We start from the raw sequence: 19,903 nt of genomic DNA on the forward strand, positions 1-19,903 counted from the left end.
ACTTGGCCCGTTAAAAAAACTATCGATCCGAACATGACCCGCCCTACTATCTTCAAATGCATATATGACCAGCACACGGCGCAGACCCGTTAATGACACAATGCAATTTGGAGTGACATGACATAAACCAAAGTTACACAATTAAATAGTACTTCATTTTTAAACATTTTGAGAATCATTAAGCATTCAGTAGGGTCATTTCTTGATTAAGTTTGTTAAAGGAAAAATAAAGACAAAAAAGTCTATTTTCATTGAGATAAATAAATGCATACATGAATCAAATCGAATCAAATTTCTTTTCTTTAATACACCACTTTTAATTTTCTGGATCTGACCCAATTTTTAGTTTAGTCAAACTTCAATAATTGGTTAACCGTTGGTAACGTAGCTAGTTCTTCAATAATTCGATTTTCAGCCCTTCAATGGATTTCAATTCGAGTTACAGTATAAAAGAAATCACCAAAGAATATTCTTAAAAATGTAAAATATTGAAATTGATCCCTTTGAATGATACCTTATCTCTGAAGCATTCACTCCTTGTATTAGGCTACCCCACATGCAAGCAAAGTGCCACCCCATATCTCTATCTCTCGTGAAATTTGAGGTGGAAACTTGCCACCGAACTCATATCCACCCCCACCCCCACTCCAAAATTACCTGACTCGCATATTTACTCTTCAACTCTGTTTAGATTTTGATTTGTTCACTCAATCTTGAACCAATCTTTTACTATTACCGTTTTCAGCTCACATGATTGGTTCAGCATTTCTTGTCCTGTTACTGTGATGCTGGAAATTATCACGTGATTTTTTATAGCAAATTGATTATTATATGTACTACTTCTAAGTTCTATTGTTGATCTAATCTGGGAGTTTATAGCTGAGTATAGAGATCTGGTTTTATTGGGTCTATCGTTTTGGTTTTCTTTCTCTGGTGTTGGAAAATGGGTGGTTCAGAAGAGAGAGTGGTGGCTGTGATCATGGTGGGTGGCCCAACTAAAGGTAACATCTTTTGCTTGATAATGATCACCAATGCCTGATTCTTGTGTAATTGTGATTTAATTATATTTTTCAATAATCATGTTGTTGATTCTGTTAGTTTGCTAGAAGAGAAAGCTAAGATTTTTGGGGAAAGATAAGAGCTTTAATCCTGTCTCTTGATTGCTTGGTGATGGTTTTGGAAATGCAGGGACCAGATTTAGGCCATTGTCACTTAATACTCCAAAGCCCCTTTTCCCATTGGCTGGACAGCCAATGGTTAATCATCCTATATCTGCTTGTAAAAGGGTATGCTTTAATGTGCATTGCCCATTGTTTATTTCACCATTTTATTGTTGATTTTGACTTATGGAATTGATGAAGTTGAGAGTATGTGAAAATGAAAAAAGGAAAAGAATTGTCTTAGCTTCTTCATTATTGTGGAGGTGAGAGGTTGACTAACTCATTTAGCGTATGTTGTTCATGTTAGATACCGAACCTAGCACAGATCTACCTTATTGGTTTCTATGAGGAGCGCGAATTCGCACTGTTCGTCTCTTCGATATCTAATGAGCTCAGAGTTCCTGTCAGGTACTTCCACTGCTATGTAAGATTGTCTCTTTTCCTCATTTATAAAGCTTAGTTTGTGACCTTTTTGTTGTTTGTTGTGTTGGAATTTTTAGATACTTGAAAGAGGATAAGCCACATGGTTCGGCAGGTGGACTTTATAACTTCAGGGATCAAATCATGGAAGAGAGCCCGGTTATTATTCTAACTCCATTCTGTTGTTGCTAACTTTAGTTTATACACTGCTTGACAATGTTGTTAATAGATGTGTATTCGGCCTTGCAGTCACACATCTTTTTGCTGAATTGTGATGTTTGCTGCAGTTTTCCTCTTGCAGAGATGCTAGGTAAAATATCAGTTTGCGACTCATTAAAAATTAGCTATTTATCTTGTGCATTACAGGCCTGAAATAGCCTATGTATATGGAATGCATATGATGTTCTTTTTGTATGCATATTGAATTTTTGGTTGATTGTACAGAGGCTCACATGAGCTACCGTGGGATGGGAACCATTTTGGTGATCAAGGTCAGCACCTCTAGTTAGCAAATCTTCATCCTTCTCGGAAACTAACTCACTATACAAATAGAGGCTGATGCTTCTTTCCTTATTCCTTGTACAGGTTTCGCCGGAGTCAGCAAACCAGTTTGGGGAACTTGTAGCTGATCCCGTTACAAATGAATTGTTGCACTACACAGAGAAGCCTGAAACTTTTGTATGTGAAAGTTCTAAGATTGGGTTACTGTCTGCTCCCATTTTGCTAATGTAATGGATGTATGCTCGGTCACATCATAACTTTCTCAACTCTATATTAAACAGGTGAGTGACCGTATCAACTGTGGGGTTTATATATTTACCCCTGACATCTTTACCGCCATTCAAGGCGTGTCCTCCCAAAGAAAAGACCGAGGTAAGCATTACCCTGAGTTCTTTATTATAATGGCTATGACTGTAGACATTCTATTTTTGGTTTGCTTTATGAAGTCGCCTGAAAATGCGATCCTATTTACTAGTGGCAGTTTTGAATTTTCTTTGTGAACTATGTTGTTCTTGACATGTTTTTATACTATATGTTTAACAGAGGTTGATGACTTGATGTATAAGTCTAAAATATGTGAATCATAATATATCGAACCTAAAGGAAGTACTCTACTCAATTAATAAGAATGTGAATCACTCTTAAAATCTTATTTTTATCTTTTTGCATCAAAAACTATTATAACGAGGCGTATGTTCTAATTTAGTCAATGTTCAAATTTCAGCTACCTTAAGGCGTGTATCCAGTTTTGAAGCACTTCAACCAGCAAACAGGTAGAATGTCTGTACTATGCAGCTAGCTGAAACGTTGTAGATTAGTTCAATACTTATTATTTAAAACCATTTCATGAAAAAATACACAAAATTTGCTTCTACATTTACATTGTGTGGCTAGAGAATCTGTTGATCTTCATTTCTGATTACCGATGTATAAACAGAAGTCTCCCGTCAGATTTTGTAAGACTGGATCAGGACATTCTATCACCACTTGCTGGAAAAAAACAGTTTTATGTGTACGAAACCACAGATTACTGGGAACAAATCAAAACTCCCGGGTGAGCTATAAATGTATATTTACTTCTTCCTCTTCCACGACACTTGTACCTTTGGATCCTATCTCATGTGACATGGTGTCGTGCAGAATGTCCCTGAAATGCTCAGGATTGTACCTCGCCCAATTCAGGCGCACCTCACCAGATCTCTTGGCTAGTGGAGATGGCACGAAGAATGCTGCAATTTCTGGCAACGTTTATATTCATCCATCAGCAAAAGTCCATCCAACTGCTAAGGTCGGCTGCAATTTATAGTGTTATGAGTAAAATGTATGCATACTCTGTCGTTTCTGATTCAGCGTTCTTTTATTTGAAACAGATCGGTCCCAATGCTTCGATTTCAGCGAATGCTAGGATCGGAGCTGGTGTGAGGCTTGTCAACTGCATTATTCTTGATGATGTCGAAATCAAGGTACTAACTAAACACTCAAATTTTAGCGATAAAGTATGCATCTTTGAATATATAAACTCATCTATCCTATCGTTATTAGGAAAACGCGGTGGTGATTCATGCGATCGTTGGATGGAAATCTTCGATCGGAAGGTGGTCAAGAGTCCAGGTATGTCAAAGAATTTATTCAACATTTTTAACAGCAATAAGCAGCCTAGGTCTGCTGTTACTTTCAACATCTACCTCTTTTAATTTCCGTATTTTATTTGCGTTGGCCGCTTTGAAAGAGGTCCTTCACGCGTCTCTTGCTCTTTGCAGCACAATTATAACGTTTATCTTACGTTTTTCAGGCCTCGGGAGACCACAACGCGAAGCTTGGGGTCACCATTCTAGGTACTTTCACCTTCCGTTAAACGATCTTTATCTCCTCCCCTCAATTTGCATCCATAGCTTATGAACAAGTTGTTGAAACAGGTGAATCAGTGACAGTGGAAGATGAAGTTGTGGTGATCAACAGCATTGTTCTTCCAAACAAGACCATGAATGTCAGTGTTCAAGAGGAAATTATATTGTGAGATCTTCTGTCAAAGCTCATGTATACTAATTATGTGACATATTGAATTTCCATTTCTAGATCAATTATTCATATCTGTTCATTGACCTCTTATTGCAAGAAGGTGTATTTTATGGTTGGAATAAATCGCTTCGTATGTTACCTTGCATCCACCATGCAGCATTAACATAGGAATATCACAATATATTACATATAGACGACCTAATTCTTTTGTAGTTGGATAACTGCGAATAAATGTATATTTCATGGTATTTGCTGGTGATTTTAAAGTTGGAGGACATGTTAAAACTTGACCACATTTTAATTTATTCCTTTAATAAAAAATAGTCTTAATTGTGGACGTGCATGAGTGTCAATGTAAAATTAGTAAAGTAAAAGATATAGACACTTAATATAAAACTAGTAAAGTAAAAGATACAGAGATAAAAAGAAAGGGAGAGGGGGTTTGTTGAAGTATTTTTAATTGGAATGAGACCTATCTCATTACAAAGAAAAAAGTTATGATAAATATATAAAGATTGATTTTGGTGGACAATTCAAAATAAAATAAAAGACTATTTTTCGTAGACAAATATATTCAAGTAATATTTATGACAATTTACCCATTTATATATTATGCAAATATATGGGGAACATTTATGATTTTATGCTATTTTCGCATCTCATTAGAGATATTTTTTTAAAAACATTAATAGATATAGACTAATTTTGATGGATGTCTAAAAATTTAAAAATACTTACTAAGACTATTTGTGGTGGACGATTTAACTACTAATATTCATGACAATTTGCCCATTTATTTATAATGCAAATATATGGAGACCATTTATGATTTTAAGCTTTTAAGCTATTTTAAAAGGAATGCTTAATTTTTTAATAAATGCATTCTAATTATTAGCCTTTCTTCTACGCATATTATAAAAATTTTGATATATCATCTTCAGGCCTATCAAAGGCCAACATATGATTTCTCTCCATAAGAGCTCCCCTTCCATAATAAAAATATAACTATTTTAAATTGAAAATTTTGGTAAATCAAAACTAAATAGCTGCCGAAAATTTGGTTTGACATATTCTTCACCCATCCAAAGATTAATTATCGGAAAATTCATGCATTAATCAAACAAAAAAATAAATTCATTACGAAATAAAGTAAATAACTAAGAAACAAAACTAACCGGCATTCCATACTCAAACAGTCAACATCCTAGAATGCATAGGTTCATAATTTCTCCTATATTCCATATGCGCCATAATTACTCCTACACTGCACATGCCATTTCTTACATATTCCTACCTTGCATACTTAAGGCCATTGACATTTTAACCACTCCTACATTGCATATGCCAACTTCACTTTTAACCAAATCACAACAAACTACATTAATTTTATTTTTATCTATTTAATACCATGATTCAATATTTTTACTCGTGTTTATACATCTTCAATTATTAATACTTTCCTAATTTTATACAATTAAATGTAATAGTGGTAGTGACCCCTATATATGGAACCCATCACTACTACAACTTTGTACAAGACCAAAAATCCCTCACCCTAAAACAACAATGTCTTCTTCTTCAATTTCATCAATTCTCTTCATCTTAATCATACCCTTCATTTTACTCTTATTCTCAACTCCCCACGCCGCCTCTTCGTCTCCGTTGATCAAGAAAATCTGCGCCAGTGTCGAAAAAGACTACGACGTCAAAATGTGCTACAAAACACTCGAAGCCGAACCAAGAGTGGCCTCCGCGAGAAACGTGTACGATCTCTCGGTCGAAATCATGAAATCGGGAATCTCGAGATCGAAGCGCACGCGCCGCCACATCAGAAGCCTACTGAGGAAGAACAGCACAAATCCGAAATTGAAGGCAGCGCTCAAACAATGCAAATCGTCGTATGATTGGGCCATAGGGTCGCTCTACAGTGGGCTCAGCGAAGTGAAAGAGGGAGAGTACCAAACGGCGACGTATGATCTTCTTCTTGCTGCGACGGACTGCATCCGTAATTGCCAACAAGTTGTGGACTCGAAAGTAATTAGAGACAAAATTATTGTACGAGGTAACAAACTAACGAAAATATTCGGGATCTCCGCAGTAGTGGCAGTTGATTCGATCGCATGGTGAGACTCATTGGTGGTTATTTTTATGCGTGACCGGTTCAATAATTGATAATCAATATTAGTAATTTTGTTGTAGTAGTTCATTTTGTATGGATTGGAAGTTATGCATTGTTCGTTATAAGGAAATTAATACTTATATGGCCGGTTCAAATAGTTATATTTTTTTAGAATGGGTAACTAGTTACATATTTTCGATTTCAGTATTAGCGCTAATTAGGCGACAATATGATAATCTCTTTTTCGAAATTTAATTGTTTGAGACTTGGAGTGATATTGAGGCTTTTGAAATTTAATTGAGTGGCCCAAACAAACTTTCTTTACATTACATTATAATTAAATTAAAGTTTGTTGGAATGATAAAATATTTAAGAAAACAAGTACATGTGAAAAAAAAAAGATTAGGAGATTTGATTGATCGGACTGAGAGAGCAAAAAGCATCTATCTTATTTTATTCTCCACCTACTTTTTTCTCTCTTCTCTCCCCTATCTCCACTTTAACTATTTAAATATCAATTCCTTAAATCATGTGCCCAAAAGAAGTGAGTCTTAATACTCCGGGACGGAGGGAGTACATGTGAAAAAAAAAAGATTAGGAGATTTGATTGATCGGACTGAGAGCGATGAAAATGAAAAAAAAAACTTCATTCTCAGTTTTAATAGGTGGTGTTCGGTTTCTTAGATAAAATCAGTAGCGAAGCCAGAATTTTTACGATGGGGCCCAAAAAGAAGAAAAAATTTAGCTCTACCGTTTTTAATAATTGCGGGTATCTCTTGATGTTTTTGTCATCGCAAGTAGTCGGAGGTAGACCCTCTAATGTTTTGCATTTTTTATCATATAGAAAATCTTAAAAATAAAAGAATGTTTTCAAATATGTAGTACTCAAGAATAAATGCATATCAAACAAATTTAATCGCTTCAAGTATAATTGATATAAGCAATTTGTGATGACCTACTAAAACCTACTAGTAATAAAATTAAGTTTTTTCATAAGTAGAACAAAATTGTTTAATTATCGATATTAGAAAATAAAATGTAATTAAAAACTATTAGTTATATTACAATAAAAGGTTGTTAAAATACAATATTACTGTGTGCAAAAGTAGTTTAAAATACATTATTGACATTGGGCAAATATATAAAACTAAAACGTTGAGTGGGAATTGAATTCGGCATCTCCAGCTGGTAAGCTCTTAAGGTCGGAGACTTTGCCAACTGGGCCACCGAACTTACTAAAAATACTTTTCAAATATATGTGTTATAGTTAAAGTTCCAATGGCTGGGAGGGCCAAGGGCTCCCCGTGCCCCATCGTAGCTCCGCCCCTAGATAAAATAGTAGTACTGAGATATAATCTAGGATTGAGTAGTGAGTTTATTTTAGTTGGAGTGGTGGTTAGCTATGACTAATTATCTCATGATTATTCATCTAGGATTAAGTTGTAGAAATGAATCTCATTAATCAAACACACTACATATTTAATTCAGATATATAATCTTGTACCCCATAGAAGACTACACAATATGAAGATTAAAAAGATATTTTTTAAAAAAATTTAAATCAAACTAAGTTAAATTAGAATTTAATATTCAATGAAAAATTTAACAAAGATAAACTATTTTTAAAATTCATGTATAAAATTGGATAATTGAGAAATAAATATCATATAGTAGTACTATTTTAATTTACTTAGTTACATATTTTAAGAATTGTGAACCTAAATGTACTTAGGTATTCTCAAAATGCTTGATATTAGTGGCGATTTCAGGGAGGGGGCGACCATCCCTCCCAGGTGACCCACCACCATGGATGTAGACATAGATTTTCTATAGACGCCTTCTTCGACAGCTTCCGGCGTCGCTAAATTTTATTTCGCTCTTTCGTTCCTCCCCGACGATCCATTAGTTTCTGATAAATTTTATTTCGCCCTTTCGTCCCTTCCCGACGATCCATTACCATGGATCCGCCACTGCTTGACACCTATTTTAAGAAGAAGAAAAAATTGCGTGTTTTTGGAATCTATTTCAAGAATTTCGCCAGAGTGTATATGTATTGAAACCAACCTAATGTTTCGATCATGAAAACAATAAATTATAATCGGTGGCTCGGATTGTCACGCCTCAATCCTTTCTGACGTATAGACTTATAATAAGTAAATTCAAATTTTCAAAAGCACACATATTAATAATTTCAAAATCCAACATTTATCAAGTATATATTTCAAAATATTCAAAACCGTAGTGGGACCCTGTCACCACTCTATATACTTTACAATTATCTACATGCAAAAATGGTGAGGAGGAGAAGGTTGCCAAAACGTGTCAGCCGCCGACCCTGATAACATGTGGAGTTCCTATGACTCACGTTAACCCAAAAGTTCACTGATATCTTATTCCTGAAAAATAATAGTGGTTTATATGAGCCACAACTCAGTGTATATAAATCTTACCTTTAATTTCACACACCAATATCAAACACATTCTTTCACCAAAATATATCACCGGAAGTAATAAACATCATAAATAATTTAATATTCATATGCATATGCCTATGATCCTTTTAATATTCTGTGACTGAGCAAGCCTGGTATCTGCCCGGGATTTCCATTGTATACGACCTGCAGGTTCCTTTTTAATTATTTGACCTTTCCACGAAGGCCCCTCTTTGATTTGACCTTTCCACGAAGGCCCCTCTTTGCATATATTCTTTGACCCGTAGGTCCATTATCATTGTATATGACCCGTAGGTCTTTTGCCATTGTATATCAGATCCAGAGCAAGACAGTCACATATCCTCTTTAATCTCATGACTCGAATAAATCATATACCATATATCAAACATATTCATTGCACAAATTACATATCCACATCATTTCCACCATCAATATTAAATAACACATAACCATTTATTCTCATATCATATAATTCAAATATTCACTCCAATTTAGCACATAACAATCAATCACATAAAATATGTAAAATTAAAAGTGTGATTTATACACACCTGATTACGATGAGTAAACTTATTGAACTTCTGATTCCAACTCTTGATTTATAACCCTTGATCATAAATTTCTCGCATTTTTTTGTTCTTTCGTTTTTCTCTCCTTCCCTATCCTTTCTTTTTTTCATAAATATGTACAATTATATATCAAAGTTCACGTCTAACTTGCCGACTTATGCCTATTAATTAAAATATGATTAATCCAAATGGCATGTATATAGTGAAGCTTATAGTGATACGTGTCACACATATATTATGGGATAAAGATAAATTACAACATAATTATTTAATATTCTAAATAAAAATATATATAAAAATAGAGCTTACTTAATAATTAAGATACTTGTCAAAATTCACTTTTATAACTATATAAATATTTAAGACTGTATGTATGTGTTCACAAAATACTCCCATGCACATATTAATTAACGTAATTACACATGCAAGTAATAATAATTTTATGTGCAAGTAATAATAATTTATCTCCCACTACATATAATTATGATATAATCACATATATAATATTTTATTTGCAAGTAATAATATAAATATTTAAAAAATGATGCATGTTTTGGATCATGGATGTCACAATCTTCCCCCTTTTAGAATTTTATCCGCAAAATTCATTCCTCTCTATGTTAACGTACTCAAAGAAATTTCTAACCCGTAAATAGATGTGGATAGTTCTTTCTCATCTTTTCTTCGCAATTGTTTCACTGGCGGTCCACTATATTGACATGTTCTTCTATATAACTCAAATTTTCAGAAATCTGTGTATCAGGATCTTTCAGAACATGTGAAGGATCAGATCGATAAAGCCGAATCCTACTGACGTAGAAAATATTATGAATTTGTGCCAACTCTGGAGATAATGTTAACCTATACGCCAATGGTCCAACTCTTTCAACAATATCTCACGGTTCAATATAATGAGGACTCAACTTACCTTTTTGCTCGAATCGCATGACTCCTTTCTGAGGTGAAACTCACAAAAAGACTTTATCAAGACTGAGATAGTAAATCGCGGATCTCTGTCAATATATAAGATACTAGAATACCATATAAGCGTTCCTGCAGATAATGATGCCAAATCTTCAAATAAAAATAATGTCGCTAATAACAGATTTTGATCAGAATAAGAAACTCCATGTACTTGCGATTGTTACGATGCATAAGCAATAAACTTTCCATTAAGTCAAAAGATAACCAAATCCATGTTTCAGCGCATCACTATAAATAACATAATATCTTGTACCTGCGGAGATAACCAAAATAGGTGACATATTCAACCGATGCTTCCACTCATTAAAACTCTTTTGATATGCTTCACTCCATATAAAAGAATAATTCTGTCGTACTAACTTTATTATCAATTGAATAATAATCGGGAAACATTTCCAGTTGAAAACCAATTCAATCTTTTGTAGATTCACTTCTATTCCACGACCTGACACCACGTGTCCCAACAATACCACATGTTCTAGCAAAAACTCACATTTACTCAACCTTGCAATAATCTGTTTATCTCGCAGAACTTGTAATACTGACTGCAAGTGATTAACATGCACATTTGTACTTCATGAATATAATAGTAAGTCAATAGAAATAATCACTAACGGATCCAGGAATAGTTGAGAGAATTTGTTCATCAATGCCATAAATAATTGTAGGTGCAATAGTTTATTCGAAAGGCATAACCAAAACTCATAATGGTCGTACGGAGTTCAAAATGGTGTCTCTGCAATATTCTCTTTAGCTATCTTCAACTGATGATATCTTGATCAAAAATCAGTACTCGAAAACAGTTGCATACCTTGAAATTGATCAAATAAGTCTTCTATTCTCGGTAATAGATATTTATTCTTCATTGTCACTCGATTCGACTTCCAATAGTATATATAATGTCGCAGTGTATCATCTTTCTTCTTCAAATATAATATTGGTGATCTTCAAGGTAAAACATTAAGTCATACATATCTCTGACAACTCTTGTAACTGTTTCTTCAACTCTTGAAACTCTAATGAAGACGGTTGATAAATATAAATATAAATAAATGCAGTGCTCAATAGAGAAATATGTCTCCTGATAAGGTGAAAATCCAGATAAATCTGCACTTCCAATAAATCAAAAATCCGATCTAGATAATATAAGAAAACCTGGAGCAATATATTGATTACCGTAAAATATCACTCGATCTTGTCTCGATGATTATATTACTATTTCTTTTACTTTACAAGCTACCTTGGTTCGATGAAGTGAAAACCAATCTATACTCATAATAATATCAATATCCGTATGGCAAGAGCTCAATTGAATTAACTCGCAACACATTCTCTAGAAAAATCGTGAACTGAATACCAGAGGTTGTATCATAGCTTGTGGGACTGTTTCCCACCAAGAGTAAGTATTGCTTCAAAGAAGAGATACCCTATAATCAAAACCTTCTTCCGACATACAACTCATCTGATTGAACACCGGTTCTATCACTTTTAACTATATCACAGCCTCAGTCAGATTAGTCCCATAAAATCAACAACTTCTACTTTTCCGAGCTCTTTAAATTTTCTACCTCTTTACCTCATCATTGGTCCATGTACTCTTTGTTCTAAAAGCCTGGGTAATCCCCATATGATGCAACATGTATATGAGATGTTTCTACAATTAATTGATGATGCATGGCGGCTGACCCTTCTCTCCATAATGACACATGTTTATGATAATTGAAATGCAAATGAAACTTCGAACCGAAATGCATCATATGATATTCATGAATGACATGTCCCAGCGGGAGTCTATCCCCGCTCTGATACCACCTAAATTGTCACACCCCAATCCTTTCTGACGTATAGACTTATAATAAATAAATTCAAATTTTCAAAAGCACACATATTAATAATTTCAAAATCCAACATTTATCAAGTACATATTTCAAAATATTCTAAACCGTAGTGAGACCCTGTCACCACTCTATATACTTTACAATTATCTACATGCAAAAATGGTGAGGAGGAGAAGGTTGCCAAAACGTGTCAGCCGCCGACCCTGATAACATGTGGAGTTCCTATGACTCACGTTAACCCAAAAGTTCACTGATATCTTATTCCTGAAAAATAATAGTGGTTTATATGAGCCACAACTCAGTGTATATAAATCTTACCTTTAATTTCACACACCAATATCAAACACATTCTTTCACCAAAATATATCACCGGAAGTAATAAACATCATAAATAATTTAATATTCATATGCATATGCCTATGATCCTTTTAATATTCTGTGACTGAGCAAGCCTGGTATCTGCCCGGGATTTCCATTGTATACGACCTGCAGGTTCCTTTTTAATTATTTGACCTTTCCACGAAGGCCCCTCTTTGATTTGACCTTTCCACGAAGGCCCGTCTTTACATATATTCTTTGACCCGTAGGTCCATTATCATTGTATATGACCCGTAGGTCTTTTGCCATTGTATATCAGATCCAGAGCAAGACAGTCACATATCCTCTTTAATCTCATGACTCGAATAAATCATATACCATATATCAAACATATTCATTGCACAAATTACATATCCACATCATTTCCACCATCAATATTAAATAACACATAACCATTTATTCTCATATCATATAATTCAAATATTCACTTCAATTTAACACATAACAATCAATCACATAAAATATGTAAAATTAAAAGTGTGATTTATACACACCTGATTACGATGAGTAAACTTATTGAACTTCTGATTCCAACTCTTGATTTATAACCCTTGATCATAAATTTCTCAGCATTTTTTTGTTCTTTCGTTTTTCTCTCCTTCCCTATCTCTTTCTTTTTTTTCATAAATATGTACAATTATATATCAAAGTTCACGTCTAACTTGCCGACTTATGCCTATTAATTAAAATATGATTAATCCAAATGGCATGTATATATTGAAGCTTATAGAGATACGTGTCACACATATATTATGGGATAAAGATAAATTACAACATAATCATTTAATATTCTAAATAAAAATATATATAAAAATAGAGCTTACTTAATAATTAAGATACTTGTCAAAATTCACTTTTATAACTATATAAATATTTAAGACTGTACGTATGTGTTCACAAAATACTCCCATGCACATATTAATTAACGTAATTACACATGCAAGTAATAATAATTTTATGTGCAAGTAATAATAATTTATCTCCCACTACATATAATTATGATATAATCACATATATAATATTTTATTTGCAAGTAATAATATAAATATTTAAAAAATATGCATGTTTTGGATCATGGATGTCACACGGATCGGTACCAAATTCTAACTTCTAACAAAAGTGGACGTTTTTTACTTGATTTTCCGCCAACGAAATAAAAATAAATGTCATATTTATAGTCTATTTTGCGATTTTTTAAAGGTAAAAAACACTACATCAATTTTAATAAAATTTTAAAATTATAAAGCATATTCAATTGTAATACCAATAAACAACTAACATTATAAATAATAGTTGTATAAAATAATAAAAATTATACTACATTAAATTTTTAAATATGTAAGAATCTAAAATAAATAAAAAAATATCTAGAAAAAGTTGGGAATCATAATACTGCAAAGTACTAAGTATTTTCCTTGTTTTCAGGATTTTTATTACTTTTCCATTTTAATTAAAAATCAAAATAAACCCCAGATTCTAAAAATTAAGTAATCAGATTACATTCTAGACAAAATAATTTTCATACTTATTTATTCCATAGGGTTTATTCTCTTTCTATTTTTAATAGCACGATTCACTATTTTTACTCAACATCTTTGAATTATTTACTTTCCCAATTTTATTAAAATCAATATTGGAATTAGATATTACTCCGTATTTATCACCCCCAATACCACTATAAATAATACTCATCAGTATTATGAAACCCATCATTCTCCTCTATACCCTGAAGAAGGAAAACAAAAAATCTCTAACCCTAAAACAACAATGTCTTCCACTCGCATCATCGTTTTGGTACCCTTCATTCTAGTCTTTTTCTCAACATCCAACGCCGCCTCTTCATCTCCTTTAATTAAGTCACTCTGCGACCAAGTCAGGAAAGATTTCACCATTGAAAAGTGTGACGAAACACTTGAATCAGAACCAAGAGTAGCTTCCGCGACAAACATGTACAATCTCACCGTCGAGATCATGAAATCCGGAATCTCGAGGTCGAATCGCACGCGCCGCCACATCGAAATCCTACTGAAGGAGAAGAGCGCAAATCCGAAAATGGAGGCAGCACTCAAGCAATGCAAAGAGTCGTATGATTGGTCAATAGGGTCGACCCGCAGTGCCCTTGCCGAAACGGAAGAGGGAGACTACCAGACGGCGTCGTATGATCTTAAACTGTCTGCTACGGACTGCATCAGTAATTGCCAACAAGTTGTGGCCTCCAAAGTTATTAATGACAAAATTATTGTACGAGGTAACGAACTAGCGGAATTATTCGGACTCTCCGCATTTCTGGCCATTGATCTCATCCCAACCAACTAGGGAGTGGACTGTTTGGTAGGAGTATTTAATATTTACGTAATTTAATCGTGTTTTTTGATGACCGGTTCAATAATCGATGATCAATATTAGTAGTAGTAGTAGTAGTACTAATTTTGTTGATTGGAAGTTATGTATTGATCGTTAAATCAAATTACTACTGTACGTTCCAAATGCATAACATACTTTGGCAATATCGTGAGATTATATTTATCATACTAAGTTAATTACAATATGATATCCTCTATTTACAAAGTTTAATTGTTGGATATTTTCATACTGAGGCTTGTGAAAGTTAATTGAGTGACACAAACTCTATTTACATTACAGATAGTGGAAATATGAAAAGATACTAAAGACTACACGCATAATATGAATATAAAAAAAAAGTTATTTTAACAAAAATAAATCAAATCAAACTAAATCAAGTAAAGTTTTAACATTCTATGAAAATAATTAATAAAGATACTACTGTAATAAATACTATTACTAATATTTTCTAAATTCATGCATAAAATTGGATTTATTATAGTGAAATAAATATCACACTATTTTACTAATTGGTTACACATTTAAGAATGTGTCACGTGTGTACCAAATTTACTTACATGTTCTCAAAAATGCATTACGCTTAATCTAAGAAGAAAAAAGTGGCCTATTTTCGGAACCTATTTTAAGAATTTTGCCAATAGATCTCATCCGATATGAAGCATCCGTAAGTATATGTACTGTAACCAACCTAATGTATCGATGTTCTTGATAGATTTTTATGTAGCCATTTTAATTACTGACAAGGTAATTCATGACAATAGTAAATTATTATTAGTGGTCCGAAAACAGCCCTAGTTGAGGTGCTAGGGTTTAAAATATGTATAAGAAAAGATATTCTTTTTATTTCTCAATGAATAATGATCCACATAAACTTCTAATTAGTATTAACTACGTCCTTTAAAAATATACTACTAATATTTTTATTTTGATCCGTTCCTTAAAAATAGAAACTTTCTATACTTTTTATTTTAAGAAACTTTTTTCTCTAATGGCGATGGACTCATTCTCAACTAAAATACTTTAATCACATTTCCTATATCTCGCTTACTTTATTAATTAAGTATCTATTAAGATCTATGTCATTTCAAGTATCACTATTTTTCAAAGACGGAGTAGTAAAGTACTAACTACCAACTTGACTTGATCAAAATAAAGATTCATAAAAATAACTGACTAAAATAAAAGATACTATATGTTACATCTATTCATATGAAAAAGATACTGTAAAATATTGGAAATCATTATGATGCGATCTGCGGCAAAATTTGGATGCAATTTTTGGGCCAGATTACGTATAAAACTTAGACATAGATATTGTGCATGACAAATCATTTAATTTGTATGCCCTCCGTTTCATAGTAGTGAAATCATTTTCTTTTTTAGCAAAAATTAAAACATTTTTTCTCAATTACTTAATGTCTCTTACTTACTTTATTCTATCTTTATATCTCTATCTTTTGCATTTCCTATTTTATTTGTGTAACTTAATTCACTTAATACAATCTTTCTTAATCTCCGTACTGAAAAGAAATGTTTCCGTTACTATGAAACAGATCAATGAAGGGAGTAGTATATTTTCATCGGACGAGACATGCGTGATAAATTATTTAATAGCTACTACTCCCTCCGTCCCCCATAATTTGTCACCATTTAATCCGACACGGGTTTTAAGAAATGTAATAGAATGTGAGTTGAAAAAAGTTAGTGGCATGTGAGTCCTACTTTTATATATTAGTTTTATAATAAAATGTGAGTGAGAATGAGTTAGTGGAATATGAGATCCATTACTAAAAATGATAAAAGTGAAAGGTGATCAATTTTTAGGGACGGACAGAAATGAAAATAAGTGACAAATTTTCAGGGACATACGAAGTATTACTTGGCGTTTGTTTGTTTTATCGTTATTTATGTTTCCAAATTAAATGTCTACTCAGATGACCTCAAAACGTGAAAACAAGTTTTTGGCTTGTTCAAGTTATTTTCAAGTTTGTTAGTTTCATAAACAAAGAAAAGCATGTCGTAAAAGAATCAAATTGCATCATATTAATATCATACCCTTATTTAAGGATATTTGTTAGTTTCATAATCATAGAAATGCCGTTGTAAGAGACAATTTAAGAGTGACAAGGAAAGAATTAATAAAGAACTATCTTGGGCGGGACACATGAATTACATAATTAATAATTAATGTAGTAGAAAGAAAGAGAATTAGATTGTTTACATATTGGATTGGGTAGTGATAAATTAACAAAAATTGTATATACAAAATTGGACATTTTAGACATTTTACATCTATAATTACATTAATGACGATTAATTAGTTTGTATATCACATATTTACCCTTTCGTAACTATTTTAGGAAAAAATTAAGTTTGTTAACTAAATAACTACAGATTTAGGAAAGTATTAAGTAGTTCTATCTTAAAGCTACATAATTACAGATAGATCAAAACTAAAAAGATGGATTCATCACATTTTTCATCATACATTTAATAAAATCTTGGGTAAGTAATTAGACAGACTCAACTTTTAAATGCTACAGTATTATACAATAAAATTTTATTGAATAAATTGACATATAAAATTTTAGTCACTAAAAGAACGTCACATAATGTATTTAAATATTTAGGATTATCATTCAACTAATTATAATTTATTATTTCAATTTTCAGTATTCTAACTAATTAAAGATTATTATTTTGATTTATTTATAATAAAAATAAACTAAATAATAATAGTTATTCAAAAAACTAACTATTTCTTTGTTAAATGAAATAGTAGCGAAATTATAAATTATAAATATAACTACTTGTAAATATACTTAATTAATTAGTATTGTCATCCAACTAATTAAATATCATCACGTCGATTTCCTTGAATACTATACGTTTTGACTCAAAAATTATGAAATGAATACAACAATAAAAAATAAATTAAAACAAACAATCATTCGATCAAACTATTTTAATAGTATTAAATAATTTTTAAAATTGTAAATTATGAACAACCACATATATGTACACTTAATTTTATAATACTAACATTAAACTAACTGATAATCATTAATTCAATATCTTGACGCAAAATCATGAAATAAAAATAAATTTGATATATAAGTAATAAAAATAAATTAAAACAATAGTAGGAGCATTAATTATTATTCACATCCAAATATTTTATTATTCAACAATTTTAAATGCAAATTATAAAAATGACCATATATATATATACTATATATATACTTGATTTCTTAGTACTCTCGTCCAACTAATTGATGATCGTTAGTCGGTTTTTTTGTGTAATCTACATCTTGACTCAAAAATTACAAAACAAACATAATACAATGTATAATAGTAAAAAATATATTAAAATAATAATGGTCATTCGCATTCAATTATATTATTGTATAACTGAATGATTAGTTAAGAAATAATGATTAATATTTTATTAATATAAAAATACTTATCGCTAAAAGTAATTAAAATTAAAAAAATTATGTATATGCTTTTGGATATTTAATAAAAAAGGAACAAGCTAAGGAAAATATTAAAGAAAAATAGCGCAAAAATAAAAAGAAAACACAAAATATATTAAATTATTATGACTATAAGTATGTTCTCATGTATAGTTGACATTTCAGTTATATAAAAAATTATTTTATTATTTGAATTTATTATTTTCATATATTGAATTATTTCATTGTAACAATATTGATGATTTACATCGCATGACAATTTGAATGAAATATTAACAAAAAAAACCCCAAAAAAGTTATGAAAAAATAATATGAATGACAATAAAACACTAGATACTAAACTATAAAATGAACAAATATAAATTTCTTTTAAAAAGTAGTATAGTACTTTATTAAATTATATACTACGGAGTAGTATTTATTTTATAATTAAATATAGTAATTTAATTATGTAGTGTGTTAATCAATATTAACATAAATAGTTTAAAACCTAAATCAATGATATTTTCCTAAACTAGTACAGTTAGAAATATCCAACATTAATTACTAAGGGTAAATTAGTCATAAAATATTATCCTCAAAATAGAATTAAATTAAGGGGTATTTTGTATATACAATTGTTGTTAATTTATCTTTATCCATCTATTTTGCAATTTTTAAAAATAAAGCGATCACATGACAACAAAATAACCTATTAAGGACGTTTTTTTTATAAAATTAAGAATACTAATTTGTATTTCTAAATATATCACTAAGCTTCAAAAAATATCTTTATTGTTGGTGTGTCCTAGCGAAAATTAGAGAATGCAAATGCAAACATTTTAAAAAAGCAAAGGATTAGATTAATTTATCTTTAGTTAGGAATGTTTTTTTTTTCATCCTAAATTTTGTTATTTTTTAATAATTGATATAGTGAAAGAAAGAGAGTTATTCCCTCTGTCTGGATTTCTAGGATCCCGGTTAACCATTTTTTGGTATCTCACTTTAGGAGTCTTGGTTGGAATATTTTTAATTTTTTTTTATAATTTTTAAAATTCATGTTGAATCTCAGATGAAATTCCAAAATAAGGAGAGAGTATTATTTAATTTTATAAAAAGGAATGATAAATGATCATATTAGCTATTCATATAGTATTTATTTTTATAAAGATAAGTTCTAGATGATCACATGACTCACATAAGTCACATAATATTAAATTAATAAAATAAAGTAGTATTAATTACGTTATATTAAATTAATAAAATGAAAGTATTTGAATATAAGTACTCCGTATAATACTAGTTATCAGTTAGTGGAAATAGTAAAACGACACATCATTTTTGAAAGAGTAGTGATTTAGAGACATAATGTCTCTATGCCATAATGTCCTTATGTTTTCTTGCCATAAAAATAATTTATATATGGACTAATACACCCTTATTTCAAATAAAAGGAAATTAAATAAATAGTTATATAGTATAACCGTTTAGTTAATTATGAAAGGAAAGTCAAATAAAAGCAAATTAACTATCTTAATTAACATAGTAACTTTTCAATAACTTTGGAAAATTATAATTAAGTCATTTATTAACTTTCTTCAAATTTGTATAACATGAAAAAAAGATCGGAATTGGCTTACCTT

General features: G+C 31.2%; 1 protein-coding gene across 2 annotated transcripts; it reads left to right on the forward strand.

Moving 5' to 3' along the window:
• The first annotated feature begins 532 nt into the window (after positions 1 to 532).
• On the forward strand, positions 533 to 4,245 carry LOC125195837 (mannose-1-phosphate guanyltransferase alpha-like). 2 transcript variants are annotated; one of them, XM_048094094.1, is made up of 15 exons: positions 533 to 1,001; positions 1,189 to 1,286; positions 1,468 to 1,568; positions 1,661 to 1,739; positions 1,830 to 1,890; positions 2,025 to 2,071; positions 2,166 to 2,258; positions 2,363 to 2,453; positions 2,806 to 2,854; positions 3,022 to 3,135; positions 3,222 to 3,369; positions 3,452 to 3,544; positions 3,624 to 3,692; positions 3,874 to 3,916; positions 3,998 to 4,245. In XM_048094094.1, exons 1-15 carry the CDS (start codon positions 944 to 946, stop codon positions 4,096 to 4,098), a joined length of 1,245 nt encoding a protein of 414 aa, XP_047950051.1. In that variant the 5' UTR covers positions 533 to 943; the 3' UTR covers positions 4,099 to 4,245. The 2 variants fall into 2 exon arrangements, with proteins under 2 accessions (XP_047950051.1, XP_047950050.1); XM_048094093.1 differs by having other exon boundaries at positions 535 to 1,001; positions 3,019 to 3,135.
• Positions 4,246 to 19,903: the final 15,658 nt, after the last annotated feature.

The sequence above is a fragment of the Salvia hispanica genome, chromosome 6, assembly GCF_023119035.1.
Source record: "Salvia hispanica cultivar TCC Black 2014 chromosome 6, UniMelb_Shisp_WGS_1.0, whole genome shotgun sequence".
Taxonomy (NCBI): domain Eukaryota; kingdom Viridiplantae; phylum Streptophyta; class Magnoliopsida; order Lamiales; family Lamiaceae; genus Salvia; species Salvia hispanica.

Bases quoted from the DNA above. Each gene is read 5' to 3' on its own strand.
- LOC125195837 (XM_048094093.1), top strand. From the start codon at position 944: ATGGGTGGTTCAGAAGAGAGAGTGGTGGCTGTGATCATGGTGGGTGGC. The intron at 1,287-1,467 runs GTATGCTTTAAT...TGTTCATGTTAG, and splicing joins CTATATCTGCTTGTAAAAGG to ATACCGAACCTAGCACAGAT. The intron at 3,136-3,221 runs GTGAGCTATAAA...GGTGTCGTGCAG, and splicing joins GAACAAATCAAAACTCCCGG to AATGTCCCTGAAATGCTCAG.